Below are 16251 nucleotides of genomic sequence, written 5' to 3'. Positions count from 1 at the left end.
CACAGAGGCAACAAACCATGCACGCATACACTCTGGCCATTAAGGGTGTTTAGAGGGTCCAGTTAAGAGAGGAAGGACAGTGGCGCCATTAGGGTGGTGGCAGGAGGGGCTGTGGCCACCCATGGAATAACAGTAGCCGCTCCAGTGGTCCTCCCAGATGTTGTAAGTTGCTGGTTTAATGACTGAAGTTCAACTGTCCACGGGGCAGCAAACACACCTGTCACTTCTCTTAACTAACTGTTATTGCACGTTTGTTCATGCAGCAGTACTGCCTGCAACATATACTTTCGAATTCATTTTAACAGTGTGATTGAAATTTGTCATTGTTACCCGGCATTTAGTAAATAGTTTATTTAAAAATTATGATTTTTTGTGTATACATTTCTAACGTTTTTCATTTTTAACAAGGAAAAACAATCCCGTTATTTTAAAGAATGAAACTATGGAAAATACTTGTATGCTGTGAAACTTTAAATGCTGTATTCTAGCCAGTCGGACATATAAATTTGCAGGAAAAAAAAAAAACAAAAGACAAATGATGATGACTATGATAGTTTTTTTTTGCAGTTGTTATTATATAGTAATAGTACAACATCGCAGCATCCTTCAAAGTCAGTCATTGGTTTTGATTGTGATGTGCCACTACCCCAAGATTTTTAATGGCCCCATGTGTCACCCCCTGTGAAAAAGTTCAGGTGGCACCATTGAGGAGGAGGTCAGAAAACCCTGTGGGAGTACCCGGTGAATACCCATGTATGCACAATTAGAATATACAAACCACCATGTTGCCCTTCTTATTTTAAAGTAAAAGCATTTCACCCAGTTATCATTTGGCTAACGTTAATAAGACTATGGCTGCATAAAATTAAGAAGACATGTTACATGTTTGCCATATTACTATTTGATATTGGTATGACAATATTGATTATGATAAACAACCTTTCTATAATTATCTTTCTTTTTTGTCAGTGTTCCACCACTAACTAACCAGATTTAAATTATATGACCACTAAATTATTTCATTGCTCTTACATCAAGAGCAATCAAAGTCCGTCCGTATCTCTTTTGTACACATTGATATTGCAGTGCATTTGCAATTCAATATACTGTACAGCTCTAGTTAAGACATATGAAAAATGACTGCAGTTATTTTTTAGTGGTATCATACTTATGATACAGTTTTGCTGCTAAGTATCTTGTACTTGCCCCTTCTTCAAAATAAACAATAATAGAAGAGTAAAGTACACAGACGAAACGGTGTCACTTGGATGAAATTTGGTACACACTACATCCTGAGAAATAACCCTGGCAAAGTCTAATGGCCAGCCTGTTTCCCCCAACTTTACCCAATCAAATGTGTGGGATGCGTTTGAAAGTTCACTCTGAAAGAACAACTTCAAGTACAGACAATAATTTCAGCGTGGCAGAGCCCATCTATTTTTGCCCCCAAAAGGGACCCAGCGATCAGGCAAGAAATTAGGGAAAAAATAAACTAGAAATGAAAATAAAAACTGGAAAATCTGTAAGTTGTAGCTTATGCAAACTCTGGAAACAATTACAAATGTAAGATGAAACCTAAATTAGGAACAATAACCAGAAGCAAAAACTTCCTGTTGAATATGTACTTTCTAAACAACAGAACTGAGCTACAAAAAGCAGTCAGCCCACCTCAATTTCACCTCACTTTCAGTCGATCCGTTATTTTTTTATGTAGCATTTAGAACCATAACAATTTAAAAAATGAAACAAAACAAACAACATTTGTATTAACTAAATAACATTGTTTTATATCCTTTCAAACATAAATCCTATTGCAACATTTGCATGAAGATAGGTTAACAACACAGCCAGACAGTGTGAACAGTATTTGACTTATTTATTGAAAATCCGAGTCTACACTACTGTAAAAAAATAGCTTACATTTAGCTGATAGCTACAAAGACGGATAACAGGTACAAACACAGGGGTTGGTGACAGAGATGTTTCTAAGAGGGAACCCAGATGTTGCCATGAGTATCTGGTTCCTGACTGTAAGGAATATTCCAGATCCACGGCTTGTCTGAAAGAAGAGAGGGAAGGTGCATGAGAACATGTAAAACAAGATGATCCCTTTATGTACTGGACTGTTTTGTCTCTGCTTTTTATTTTGAACCTTAATGAACTGCAGACAAAAAGTAGGAAAACATGTAACCTCACTGCTTAATATCGTGACAATGACAAACAGTCACATCATTTTCTCCTTTTCTCTCTCATGATGTTTACAATATCTGTGTTTAAGCATTGCACCCATTATTATTATTATCAACATTAGGCTTCTAAGGTAACTGTAAAACAAGTTCTTTGCTATACGGATTAAAATAGCGTTCTGAAACTATTTTATTTCCGCACAACCCTAAATTGAAACAGCACTGTAAAGAAAACTGGGGCGTAGTTATTGTACCACCAAGACGTTGATAAGATTTCTTTAAACATAAGTGCCAGTTACTAAAGAAGTGGGAAAACAGATTTCACAGTGCCGCTGCAACTTTAACCATGGCTGTTCATCTTAGCTCATCTTTCATTTGTTCTGTTACATTAAACCTACATACTGATTTAATTACATGCTGCTGTTTATAATGTGGAGGGAAATAAACACCATTCAGTTTATACACTTAAGTGAGAAGAACAGAAAAGCTGTTATATTCCATGTTTCCTCTCAGGTGTGTGCATGCAAATTTCACATGGAGTTTGAAAACATCAGCAATTATTACAGAATAGTTTGGACCATGTTTGACTAGCTTAAAGTTTATCTAAATGGATGCCTATGAATGCACTGAAAATGTTCTGTGGTTTGACAAATAAATGCAGGTTTACAAGAATAAAAGTTTCACAAATCTTTTTGTTTTTTAATGAATCTTTGTTCAGTGCAAAATCCTTCAGTTGAGTTTTTAACATTTTAAACCAATACTTTAAACCAGACTTATTAAAAACACCAAAGAAGCCTTTTAATCCAGCACTGAATTACACACCAACTTCAGCATCATCAGCCACCTGTGATGTGTAGTTTTCTGGGTTTTGACTAAGCATGCAAATTAGCAATAGAAAACTCCTTCAGGGTCCAACCGATGAGACTTATTTGCCATTGTTGCGCCCCACAAGCTGTTCCACCCTGGGCGGAAAACCATTTGGCCAGTATCAAAAACTGCTAATGTTGGGATCAAAACACATCCTTTAAGGTGGCAACTTGTCTATTCAAAACATTACTCTGTTTGCAATTACAAAAAACTGATTTAATACCCCCAGAGTTGGTACCTGTACCTTTGGGTGAGTAGCTTGTAGGGGGGAGGTCAAAGGGTACCGGGAAACCAGTCGTAGAGGAAGAGGCAGGAAATGGATTGGTATTGATGGGGAATGTCTTCATGTTCTGTAAAAAGACAAAGCCATCTAAACACAAGTTTAACAGAGCCTATCTCTAAACACTGGGCAGCTGTAACTGACCATGGACACAGGCTGAAAACAGAACAATTTAAGAAGATTCCAACCAGGATGGAGCCTAGAGTTAGAACTGTGTAAAGTTTTGTTTTTCTGCACCATATTCTAGAGAAAAACATTGAAAGGTTCGTATTGAATGAACAAGAAATATTGGCACAGCAGATAGTCATGCTGGGTTAAAGCCGTTGTTTATGTGTTTGTGTGCCACACTTACAAATGCTAACGGCACGTAGAGGACCCCCAGCTCGTAAGAACGCACCATCATCTGAGTGTTGTTCTTCTCCAGAGCGCCCCATGCTGCCTTGGACAGGTTGGCACTGATTCCCACAGCACACATTCATACAGTCATACAAGAGAGAAAGATCAATGCAAATACGGATCCATGCATATTTCATTATAAGTAATGAAAACGAGTAGCGGTGATGTAAGCCAACAGATTTACACACACACCTCGTGACAAGGAACCAGGCGAGCTGAGTGAAGTCTGGTGAAACCCTCATGTATGTTTTGATGTGTGGCATGGCGTGACTCCTCCCTGTCCTACTTGCCTTCCAGCGGCTACAGAAAAAAATTAATTATTAATTTTGAATGGACCATTTAAACTAGGGGTGCCCCAATTTCCTCCATTTTTGTAGATCGGTGATCGGCCGAAACACGTAAAACCGATCTTATCCACTAATCTTATCTAGTTGTATAACCTATTGTGCAAGTTTTTTTTATTTTTAAAATGTGAAAAATGAAAGACTAAATGAACTAAACCAGGGGCATTCAATTAAAACTCACCAAGGTTCATTTACAAAAACTTCCTCCTACTAAAAGGTCTGAACGGAAGTCCAGCATTTCTCTTTTTGTGTCTTTCCTACCCAGATGTTCACATTTTAACTTTTAACAAAGCGCACTTTTATAGTAAACAGCTAGCTATTTTACCATAAATAAAAGCAGTCCCTGACAAATAAATGCAAAGCCTTTATTTCTGATTAAAGCAGAAACATTAGAATAAAATACATTTTAAAAGTGCAAACAAAGCCTAATAACCCTTTGTCTTAAATTGAAGAGTTCCCATAATAAAGTATTGAAGGCTGGGAAAAAAACAAGTGCAATCAGTGCAAGCAAACAATTTTCTCTTTTTTTGCTTAATTTAAAGAGGTACCATCTGTCAGGGTGTGTGGTTGGTTGGGACTGGGACGCAGCTTGGTAGCCAAGCTTCTTTGGTCTTTGGAATTGTTTCTTTAATAAAACAAGAAACAAATGACTTACACCAGGAAACGGAGCAGGAGACACAGGAAGATAACAGGAGGAACCAACGGGGAACAAGTGAAACCAGTAAGCTTTTATACAGAGGTGAATGGTGAAACAAGGAGAACGAGAGAGGCTGGGAAACGCAGAGAGAGGAGGGGAAACTAAACTAGAGACAACTCTAAGGGAAACAAACACTAAACTAACTGGGAGGAGCAGGGAACAGAAACCTAAACATAGGCTAACATAAATAGTAACTCTAGAAGGAACTAAATCTAAGGACACGGAAACAACTAAAGTAAACAAGCACAAGAATACTAAACGAGAAACTAAAACTAAATAAAACCAAAGAGGGGAAATAACCATAAGGAACAAAACAAAAGAGAACTAAACTAAATAACAGACTTGGGGAATACAATAGATCTAAAGTAAACACACAACCACAAGGATCTAAGCAAATATTAACTAGACAAAAGTCAACTATTAATCAAAGGAACAGAGAAAACCTCTAATGGCAAAGTAAACAAAAACAGACCAAAATGGCAGATCACCACCCTTAAAAAACAAAATTCAAGTAAAACAGGTCAGCATCTTCAGAAAACAATAATTGAAAAGAACTCTTTACGGGGAAATATTAAAATAGAGCTTTTAACACCATCTTTTCCCTTTGGATTATTCTTTTGTTTTACTTTTCCTAATAAGATAAACGGGCATGGTACTGCCCTGCCAGTAGTTTAAATCTTGGTTGGAATGGAGTCTGAGTCATTCTCATGCAGACATATAGGTGTTTATTTGGGCATATGAGGCACAGGATTTGAACTGCCTGTTGGAAGAATGAACATAAATTTCTCTGTCCATTCATCTTTAGGTTTTCTGCATCAACTTTCTTATTTTGGAGGAAGCCATGCTGTCACCACTTCTGATTCCATTCTGCTCCGGTGTGCTCACTGCACTGCTCGCGCACGGAAATGCCTGGAGTAGAGGTGACCACCCAAAAACACACTGATTGCATCTGAGTTATCACCGTGAACATCAAAAAAATCCTTTTCAATAAAATAAAATTGGAACTTTAAAGGTGTATTGTGACAGTGTCAGTTATAAAAAAAAAACAACCGGTATCGGCAAAAATCGGAATCAGCAGTTCAGGCTTTTTAAAGATCGTAATCGGTGATCAGCCAGAAAACTGTGATCAGTGCACCCCTAATTTAAACAAATGAATATGCTTCGACCGAAACATCCCTTCCCAGCTCTGGCGGTATGCTTAGGATTGTTGTCCTTAAAGTTGGACCTCGATCCCAGTCTTGACTATTTTGTAGCCTCAACTGCCCCGTCAACTCTGACCGACATCTGTGTCCCTGCTCAGGAAAAGCATTGCCAAACCATGACACTGCCATCACCATGTTTTACCATGTGGGTGGTGTGTTCGGGGTGATCTTGGTAGGTTTGCTGTTGTGCTACATGCTTTCCATTTTCAGATCATGGATTGATCAGATTGATGCTATTTGCTCACTAATGTTCTCCATAAAAACCCTAAGGCCTTCACAGAACAGCTGGATTTACATTGAGATTAAATGACACACGTGGACTCTTGTTAATTAATGGGAATTCTGCAAAATTGTAATTAAGGGGTATCAGAGTAAAGGGAGATAAATACAAATGCACACTGTTCCTTTCAGATTTTTATTCGTAAAAAGAAAACTGGAATTGTTTTCGTTTCACTTCACTTATATTCACTACTTTGTGTTGATCCATTAAATAAAAGACTTAGAAGTTTGTGTGAAAAGTGATCTAAAAAGCACCTTTATTAGAAGTTAAATGTACTACTTTCTGCTCTTTTTCCGGATTTTCTGAATTGTTTAGATTTATAAACATGTTTTCGGGTTGCATATACAAATAAAAAGCAAAATAACCTAACATTTAAAAAGAGATCAACATAGTTTACCAGAACTGACTGACGCCTGAGAGTTTTCATCAGGAGAGGTCAACTTACTGGAAGTATGAGTGGAGCCAGATCTGTTTCTGAGCCGTCTGGATGCTGTAAGGAAGAGAGCCGCCAGCTGAAAACAAACGATAAGGATCCATCTATCAGAAACCCAGGCGGATGTTGATTAAACATAGACAGTGAAACAGTTCCAGCTGATTCCAACTGGTTGAGATCTTCTGACAGCTCTCCACTGAAACATAAAGGGTTCTGTTGTGGAAATCACTGCATGGCCTTAGTGACATCATTTGTAAACACTCAAGAAATCTGACATCAAACATTACCCTGGAAACAAATACAATGCATAATATTCAGAACTGTGAGGTGTGAACAGAAAGTAGCTACATTCTCATTTTACAGAGCATCCACATTTTTTAGGACTGGGGTTTTTCCAGCTTTCTTGTTATCAATTAACCCCATCTGGATAAAACAACATATGAGTGTTTCAGCATTTCAAAGGTAAGAAAGGAAAGGACTCACCTGGGTAACCTTCTAAACTTATCCTCACATCTTCTACTGACGGATACAGCTGAAATATAACATCCCATCAAATTAACACTTATGATATTCAGAGCCGTGTAATATTAAACTCTACGTGTAGGATCAGAAGAACTATGGACTTCACTACTGAGCTCATTAAAGAAAAGAGGTTTGGATCTGGAAAGTTTATACTTTAGGAATGTACCAAATGTATGATGGGATCTGGACGGAGGGAGCATTTCCCTAGTGTGGTCAGTGTGCGCTGAAATTCCCCTGCCAACCATTTGCTCTTATCCATCCCCATGGAGCCGATGCTGGAAAACTGGCCAATCACAGGCCACCTTTCCTCGCCTGGGATTGGATTTGTGTGCTCGTACAACAGCTAACGGAGAAAAAATAAAGCATACAGGAACAAAAGGGTCGTTGGCCAAAACTGCCAAAACAAAAAGGTTATTCAAAATAATTTTGCATTCCCAGTATTAAGGTACATTATTTAATTATTATGGACAGATAAATTATTTAACATTGTGATTCTAAGGCTCAAATCATACAGTACCTCATAAAAGTCTTCAGAAGCCTTGAACTTTTTTACATTATATTACTTAACAATCACAAATGTCAGTGTATAATATTTTATTTGGATTTTATGTGATAGACCAACACAAATCAGCAGAGGTTACAGTAATACCCCAAAATAAAATCTAATGAGGTAGATATTTTAAAATAATTACAAGTTGTCATGTGACGTTTGCAGCTCTAAACAGATTTAATTTATCTGGACTGAGGGCAACAATATATCTTTGGATTGCAGACTTTTGCAGGCCCCTGGTTTACATGAAGCATATTAATGTGTTACAATGGTCCAGTCAAATTCCAGATCTAAATCCAACTAAAAATCTATGGCCAGACTTCAAAATGGATGTTCACAGACACTGTTTTTCCAATCCGAATGAGCTTCAGCTATTTTGCAAAGAAGAATGGGCAAAAAACGTCTCTATATGAGGAAAGCTGGTGAAAACATGCCCTAACAGAGCCTGGTTGACTCAGGGGAGCTGAATACAAACCATGCCACAATTTTCTGAAATTTACTAAGAGGTTAAGCAATTCTGCATGACATTTTTTTATTATCATAAATTGCTTATAAATTACATTAAAGTTTCTTGTTGCAATGTGACAAAAATGGAAAAGAAATTCTGGGGTGTGAGTCCGTTTTTTTTTACAATTATGTTTGCAAACTGATCAACATCTGTTTCTAAGTTGCAGTTTTCCAATATGATCTGCCACCTATCTGTAGCTTGAACGACCCACAAGTGGTTAAAGGCATCACTTTGTGTGATATAAGGGTTCTTTGCAATCATGTGTTAAGTGAGCAGGAGGTTTGTGAGATGTACTGTGAAGAAGAAGAAAGGGGGAAAATCTTCACCTTCCTGAGCCTCAGGTGACCCCAGCGCTCCATGTCTGCACCTACGTATCTCCCTGGTGTCGAGGCGACCAAATATACTCTGAAAACAGACCGAGATAAGAGAGAAATGTTTCTGCCCTGACTTTGACCATAACTTCATCTTGCAGTAAACCTCTGCAGTACATCTGACTGTGCATCCGCTTGGTTTTACCTCGTCTCTGAAAGGTCATGCTCTTTGATCCGTTGGATCCAATCTTCGAGTTCTGGTGCGCGGTATGATGCCAGGTACTCCAACAGGTCCCGCTTAAAGAAGGTGGGTGACTCCCCTGAACTTGCGCTGCTTCCCTCTGGTAACCGTGGAAACAGAGGGCTCATCCACATCCTAATAAGCCCAAAAACAAATTTTGCAGCAAATTTTCTAATAGATTTTGAGTAAGTTATTTCCTTCACATGTCCAGTCTAACCTAGTGCCACTCAGCCTACAGCCCCTAAACTCTGAGTAAAAACCCACCCTTGTGTCTTCTGATACCAGTCAGCTCTGATGAGGTTGGAGGTGAGGATGATGACTCTGAAACCTTCCTCATACCACAGCAGCATCATCTTCCTGCACACAAAAAAAACATGTTGCAGGCAGGTCCAGCAAGTTAAAGTTAAATTTTAAATCCCAACGAAGACCAGACCAGGGGCGCCCAAACTGGAGGCCCATTTGCTGCCTTTACGAAGATTTTGTGCTGCCCCTGACAACAATTCCTTAGTGGTAACCAGCACAGGCGGTTGATGGGAGATGAACCATTTTTTTATTTATTATTTTCCAGGGTGAGGTTTTCACTGACAAATTAAAGTCTTCTCAAAATACAAAACATTAGGGAGAGGGTAGTATGCATCTTTTATTATTGTGGTTATTTTTCTTTTATATTGATCTCATAGTAAGTAGGACCACAAACATCCCATGACTTTTACTCAGTAGCAGACTTGGATGCAACTATCCATGAAACTTTTCTGAAGAGAGACCCATATCCCGTTCTTGTTGTTGAGCATACTATAAAATATTTTTTCTTTTTATGTGTTGGATGTTCTATAATCTCTTTTACTTTGTTCATTTTATTAAAATATTTAATTAAATATCATACTGCTCCAACAAACCGGCAGCACTGTGAGGATCATGTTCTTTGATTTCTCAAGTGCTTTTAACTCAATCCAACCTGATTTGCTTTGTCAGAAACTCCAGAAGACTCAGGTGGAGGCCTCAACAATCTCCTGGATCAAAGACTACCGGACAAACAGACCACAGTTTGTGAGACTGAATGGTTATGAGTCTAACCAGGTAGTCAGCAGCACAGGAGCACCACAAGGGACTGTACTCTCACCATTCCTTTTCACTCTGTAAAGACTCCTGTCATCTGCAGAAATACTCGGATGATTCTGCAATCGTCAGATGTATCACAAATGGACAAGAAGCTGAGTAAAGGTAGCTGGTTGACTTCCCCCTGCAGTCATAGAACTTTACAAAGTCTTTGTTAATTCTTATACTTTCTTAACTAGAAAGCAAAAATGTATATCTGAAATAACTGCAAAATTTTATTCCTACCCTTTTTTTTTTTTTTTACCTCATGATGATTTCAATCCAACTCAAAACATGAAATGGGCTTTTTGAAAGCCATAACAGTTTTAGATCCCTTTTGCTCTGCATAAATCATATAAATTATATTAGAAAACCTTTCAGTGCATTGCAGGTGCAGGATGCAGGTGGCTGAGACATCACCGCTCATAGAAACAGCATCCTAGGGACTCTTTAAATTGCCTCATTAATCAGTATTTCACTGACGCAGCAAAGAAAAAAAAAAGTTTAACTCAGGATCTCAAGCACAAAAGGAGTCTTTTAGACCTTGACCATGAGTCCCACATTTATCAACAATGCTATGTTAACAGGTCATCTCATCATCTGGACTAGTCCAATAAAAAGAAGCCATGGGGGAAGAGAGAGATGCTTACGTGTGGTGAGTTCCAAAAGCAATGTCCAGTTTAGCCTAGAAAAAGAACATATTTGATTGTAAGGGAAAGACGTATTACTTAGAACGTTCTCTCTACTTTACAGCATATCGTGTATCTGTTTCCATCGCTACTGGGTTTGTACCTGGCAGAAGCGAACATGTGGAAAAGGCTGACCCTGCTGCAGCAGCCTTGCTTTGGCCTCCCTTTTATCCCCATGGACAATCAGAACCGGACAATGCCTGAAAACAACAACCGAACTTTAAACTGGACTCACACCTGCACATATTCTATTACTTTTACTGGATTAACAACTGCCAAAATACTTGCTAATTTATTCATATTTAACAACAAACAAAAGTTTGTATTTACTCATACTGCTATAATATGCAGAATATGGACATTATTAAATGTTCTCTAAACAAGAATAAAACCATAAATGTTTATTAGAAGGTAAGAAGAGCAAATAACAAGAATCAGACGTTACCTGAACTCTGATGGGAACTGCTTTACCATCCAGGGGATGTCAAAGCAGTAGTTAAACTAGGAAGGACAAGAATGGAGAGGTGTTAAATACTAGAAAGGTGTTAAGAAAAGAAACGTTTTGGTGAATTAAATAAGAGGTCTCTATGTCCTGAATCAAACCAAAACACATTCATCATGAAGGGATACCAAATTTCTGTTTTATTTTCATAATTTAGTCTCGTTATAAAATTAGCCAAATAAAAATGAGTTTCTCACCTGAACCGACTCTTTTAGGGTCCCAAATAATGGGGACAGGATGTCTGAGGAAAAGATGTCGCCGTTATCAGATAACTGAGGTAAAGTGCCTTAGAAAAATATTCACCTTTAATTTTTTTATTTTGCCATGCTACAACCAAAAGCTTCAATGTATTTCATTGGGATTTTATGTGATAAACCAACACAAAGTCACAAATAAATGTTAAGTAGAAGGAAAAGGTCACATGGTTCGCTACATTATTTACAATAAATCTGAGAAGTGGCTAATCCCTTTATTCTGATACCCCTAAATAAAGTCTGATTACTAATCTCATCATAATTTTTTGCCAAAAGACGATTGATATATTTTCTTCTATGGGATCTTCATATTTGTGGAAAGTAATGTAAACTGAAAAAGCACAGTTTCCCACCTGATAAGAGAAATAGATCTAAATAAATCTTACTGTACTTTTTGTGTCATTCTGTTGTGGAAATTCAGTGCAATTATTCCATGAAAAAAAATTTTAACCTGCATTTGTTATTATATCTGTATTTAAAAACATTAATTGGTTCTTTACCATTTTTTGACAAAATTATTACAAGCCATTATGGAGCCAATTCCAATTTTTTTTTTTCATTAGCTTGAGCTAAGAACATTGAGCAAAAAATACAGACTTAAGATGTGCAAAGCTGGTACAGACTGAAGGCCAAGAGCTTCCAGCTGTAACTGCAACTAAAGGTGGAGTACAAATGCACGCCACACTTTCCAGATTTCTATTACAATTATTCACTAATGTGTTCATCAATTACATAGAATCTCATTAAAAAAACTCTTAAAGTCAGGCTTTGTAATGTAACAAAATGTGGAAAAGTTCAAGGAGTGTGAAAACCTTTGCAAGGAACTGTAACTGGAGAGAAAATGTTCTGACAGCAATAACAGTTTTGCATAGAAACAAGGTAAATGTAAAATACAACAGGTTTGTCTTTTTCTTACACTAAATCAGTCCAACCAGCAGCCACTACATGAATGTTGCGAGGTAATTCCTTCCTTTCAGATTTATTCTAAACAGCTGAACACCAGTCTCACCTTTGATATGCAGAGCTCCACTGTTGAACTTCCTGTCCAGCCCTGTGACTTTGTTGAGGTAGAATCTGTAGGTGTCATTAAGGCAGGGAAGAGAGGACTCAAAGAAGTCGTCTGGCTCATCGATGTAGTACAGTTGGCCGTGGGGACTTGGCGGACGCTCGCTCTCCACCTTTGGCTTTTTTGTCTCGCCGTTTGGAGGCGCCCGCCTAGGCAGGCTACTCTGGTTCTTCCTTTTCACTTCTAGATCATCGTCATCACTGTCTGAGAGGGCCCAGCCTGAACCATCTGAGGTTTCTTTCTTCCGCTTTCCAGCCAGTGATGGGCTGGTTTCAAACTTTAATGGATTTACCTGGTTCCTCGCTGCTGACTGTCTGGCTTCAGAACCAATAGTGAGAGAGCATACCGGGGTTCTGGCTGGTTCTGCTTTCACCTCCAGAGGAGTTGGCACTGGAACCAGAGACGGAGACCTGCGGGTGCTGTGACTGGATTCGGCTGGCCGACTGGACTTGGATGTTGTAGTTCCTGAAGGAGGAAGATCGTCATCATCATCGCTGCTTGAGACGGCCCACTTACCATGCAGACTTGTCTGAGACATTCCTGAAGAGACCCAGTGACGGGGAGCAGGATGAGGGAGTGAGGCCTCCAGCTGAATACAACAGGATAAACTATTATTACAACTATTATTATCAAGGAATTTGACTTTGGTTTCAAGCAATCTCAGCGTGCAGACATTAAGTATGAATATAAAACTATAGAAAATATAAAATAAAGGATAAAATTAAAAGTATGTACATGTATGTGTATGAACAGCCATTTTTTTCAGTTACAGAAAAACCAAAAAGGCAGGTTGTGGTAGTGCAAATGCGCTTATTTAGTTTCACAGCAGAGTACCTGACTCAGGCTGTAAGGTGTTCATTGTGCTCATATGAGAGACAGCCTGGGGGAACTGTCTTTGTGGAGGCTGGTTATTGCTCTGACCTGAAGGTAAAACTCTAAACAGTTTGTGTGCAGGGTGTGTGGGGTCTGCAGAGATTTTAGCAGCTCTTTTCCTGACCCTAGACCTGTATATGTCCTGGATAGAGGGAAGGTCAGCCCTGATTATTCGTTGCTGTCTGGACCTGTCCTGTTTTGTGGATGAGCCAAACCACACTGAGATGGATGAAGACAGGACAGACTGAATGATGGCAGTGTAGAAGATGACCAGCAGCTCCTGTGGAAGGTTGAACTTCTTGAGTTGCCTCAGGAAGTACAGTCTCTGCTGGGCCTTCTTCTAAACACTGTCTTTGTATGAGGACCATCTCAGGTTTCAAGAAATGTTTGTTCCCAGGAACCGGAAGGTTGGTCCACAGCAGATGCAGTGTTGTTGAGGATGGTGAGGGAAGGCATTTTAGGGAGTCTTCTCAGGAAATCCACCATCATCTCTGCAGTCTTGAGTGGGTTAAGTTCCAGGTTGTTCTGACCACACTAGTGTACCAGCAGATCCACCTCCTGTCTGTATGCGGACTCATCACCGTCCTGGATCAGTCCAATAACAGTGGTGTCATTTGCAAACTTCTGGAGTATCACAGACAGGTCTGCTGAGGTCCAGACATTTGTGTAGAGGGAGAAGAGGAGTGGGGATAGAACACACCCCTGGGGGGCACCGGTGCTGATGGTTCTTGTGTGGGAGAAGATGCTCCCCAGCCTCACCTGCTGCCACCAGTTAGTCAGGATGCTGGTGATCCACTGACAGGTGGTACTGTGAGCTGGCTGAGCTTCTGGGGGAGGATGTCTGGGTTGATAGTGTTGAAGCTGAAGTCCACAAACAGGATCCTGGCGTATGTCCCTGGCTGGTTGAGGTGTTGCAGGATGAAAGTTAATCCCACACTGACTGCATCATCTGCTGATCTGTTTGCTTGGTAAGCAAACTGCTGGAGGTCTGTGATGTCCTTCAGGTGCTTCAACACCAGTCGCTCAAAGGATTTCATGACCACAGACGTCAGGGCGACAGGCCTGTAGTCATTTAATCCTGTGATGGTGGGTTTCTTGGTGACCAGGATGATCTGGAACCTCACATAGTTCCAGAGACTTTCTGAATCTGAGTGAAGATGAGGCCCAGTTGGTCAGCGCAGGTTCTCAGGCCTGAGAGGGAAACATTGTCAGGTCCTGGAACTTTCCTGGTCTTCTGATGGTGAAAGAGTCTATTTATATCCTCCACAGTTATTATTATTATCATTTCTTTACACACACACACACACATTCATACACCGATACACAGTTCAGTAGGCAATTTGGGGTCAAGTGCCTTGCCCAGGGGCATGTGACAGAAGGAACCAGGAATGGAACCGACTACTATCGGATCGCAAGATGATAACTCTGAGTACAAGCACTGGGTAGAAGCAGCACAAGTAATGAAGTCTGAATTTCGTTATTGACTTGCTTACTTGTTTTTCTTATTTTTGTTTATATCAAACTTATTGGATGATGATGACAGAGAGTCTGTTGTTATTATTTAAACATAAAATCATCCCCCATGACCTCTGGTAATTCTGTTTTTCTCGTCTTTTATATGCAATGTTCCTCCACTTTTACTGTTATGTTTACATGCATGGGTTTGTTAATATAAATAAATACATCTTGCAGTAAACAAAGCCTGTGATGCAAAGAACACTAATATTCCCATCGGTTTTGCACAATGAGAATTTGCACATGAAACGCCACCAATAACATGAACTCAGGCTGTGGATTGCTGTCTAAATATTGGAGGAGAAAATTTCTAATTTGCGCCAACCAAGGCGACTACAGTTTGTATACATGCAAGTTTTGAACTGGACCGTGAGAGATAAAGGAAAATAACAAACATCTAAACAATGTTACAGTAATCTGCGGGTGTCGCGTTTTTCTTACCAAGTCAGAAAACTGAAGAGCGGCACAGGTTCAGTAAGCTGGACAATAACAAACTATTTAACTGATCGCTGCCAAACTTTGCTGCCAAGCTTTACTGTTCATTGATCAGATGCAATCTGCAGAAAAAAGAAGACGTACGTTGAAACGGTTCCGGTTGGAAACAGTAGGATGTTTCTTGAGTTCCGCCTCAACATTGATGTAAAATAATCTATCGACGGCCGACCCAGAAGGTGCAGTGGTAGCATGAATAAAGACCACGAATTATTTTTTTCATCTATTTATTTATTTGTTCATTTTCTTGCAGCAGCTCCTTGTTTAAGTAAAACTCTCACAGAAAGTATGCTTTTCGGTAAAAGCTAATAAAACTGGGACTACAAAATTGAAGTGGCAATAAAAATACAGCAGATGTAGTCGTCAGGAGCAGTTCACCAGTCCATCACAGGTCAACACAGACACAAACAGAACAAAACAGCCATTTACCCACATACTTATTGCTGCAGTCTGGGCCTTTCTGCTGCAAGGCAACAGTACAAACAACATTATGTGTGGAAGAAATTTAACATTTCTCATCCCTTTAAACACAACACTCGTAATGTGAAACATGGTGGTGGCTGCATCATTCTGTGGTGATGCTTTTCTTTAGCAGGAACCGGGAAGCTGGTCAGAGTTGATGGGAAGATTATTGCAGCTAATTACAAAACAATCCTGGGGGAAAAAAAACGTTCAAAGGCGCAAATAACTTGACATAGAGGCAAGTCAGAAGCGAGCTTAGGGTCCCCAAACCATCAGGGGGTCCCATAAATGCTTTCATTTTAACATAGATCATAGATCTAAAATGTTTAGATTTGTTAATTAAGAATGAGAATGCTGTTCAATTTGATTTGATGGTTTCAACATAAATTATTTTAAAATACTTTATATTTTAATGTACAATTTTAAGGAATTGGCAAGTTTACTTTGTAAAAGTGCACAGAATATTCTTCATTGTCTGATTGTTAT

At 39.2% G+C, this 16251-nt stretch overlaps 1 protein-coding gene across 1 annotated transcript; it reads right to left on the bottom strand.

Moving 5' to 3' along the window:
* Positions 1–1859: 1859 nt before the first annotated feature.
* On the bottom strand, positions 1860–15410 carry tdp1 (tyrosyl-DNA phosphodiesterase 1). Its single transcript, XM_047364019.1, has 16 exons — positions 15253–15410; positions 12367–13012; positions 11301–11344; positions 11047–11102; positions 10705–10801; positions 10563–10597; positions 9082–9174; positions 8782–8952; positions 8592–8670; positions 7374–7550; positions 7169–7217; positions 6698–6764; positions 3922–4029; positions 3686–3788; positions 3298–3403; positions 1860–2059 (listed from the first exon to the last, which is right to left on the bottom strand). The coding sequence occupies exons 2-16, from the start codon at positions 12959–12961 to the stop codon at positions 1986–1988; spliced, it is 1854 nt and encodes a 617-aa protein (XP_047219975.1). The 5' UTR covers positions 12962–13012; positions 15253–15410; the 3' UTR covers positions 1860–1985.
* Between the last annotated feature and the right edge of the window lie 841 nt (positions 15411–16251).

This window comes from Girardinichthys multiradiatus, chromosome 4 (genome assembly GCF_021462225.1).
Source record: "Girardinichthys multiradiatus isolate DD_20200921_A chromosome 4, DD_fGirMul_XY1, whole genome shotgun sequence".
Taxonomy (NCBI): Eukaryota; Metazoa; Chordata; class Actinopteri; order Cyprinodontiformes; family Goodeidae; genus Girardinichthys; species Girardinichthys multiradiatus.
The sequence above is the reverse complement of the archived record's forward strand: the minus strand, read 5'-3'. Positions and strand labels throughout refer to the sequence as shown.

Coding starts and splice junctions, on each gene's coding strand:
- tdp1 (XM_047364019.1), bottom strand. CDS start 12,961: ATGTCTCAGACAAGTCTGCATGGTAAGTGGGCCGTCTCAAGCAGCGAT. Junction 3,404..3,685: donor TCTACGTGCCGTTAGCATTT/GTAAGTGTGGCA, acceptor GTCTTTTTACAG/AACATGAAGACATTCCCCAT. Junction 2,060..3,297: donor TACAAGCTACTCACCCAAAG/GTACAGGTACCA, acceptor CTCTTCTTTCAG/ACAAGCCGTGGATCTGGAAT.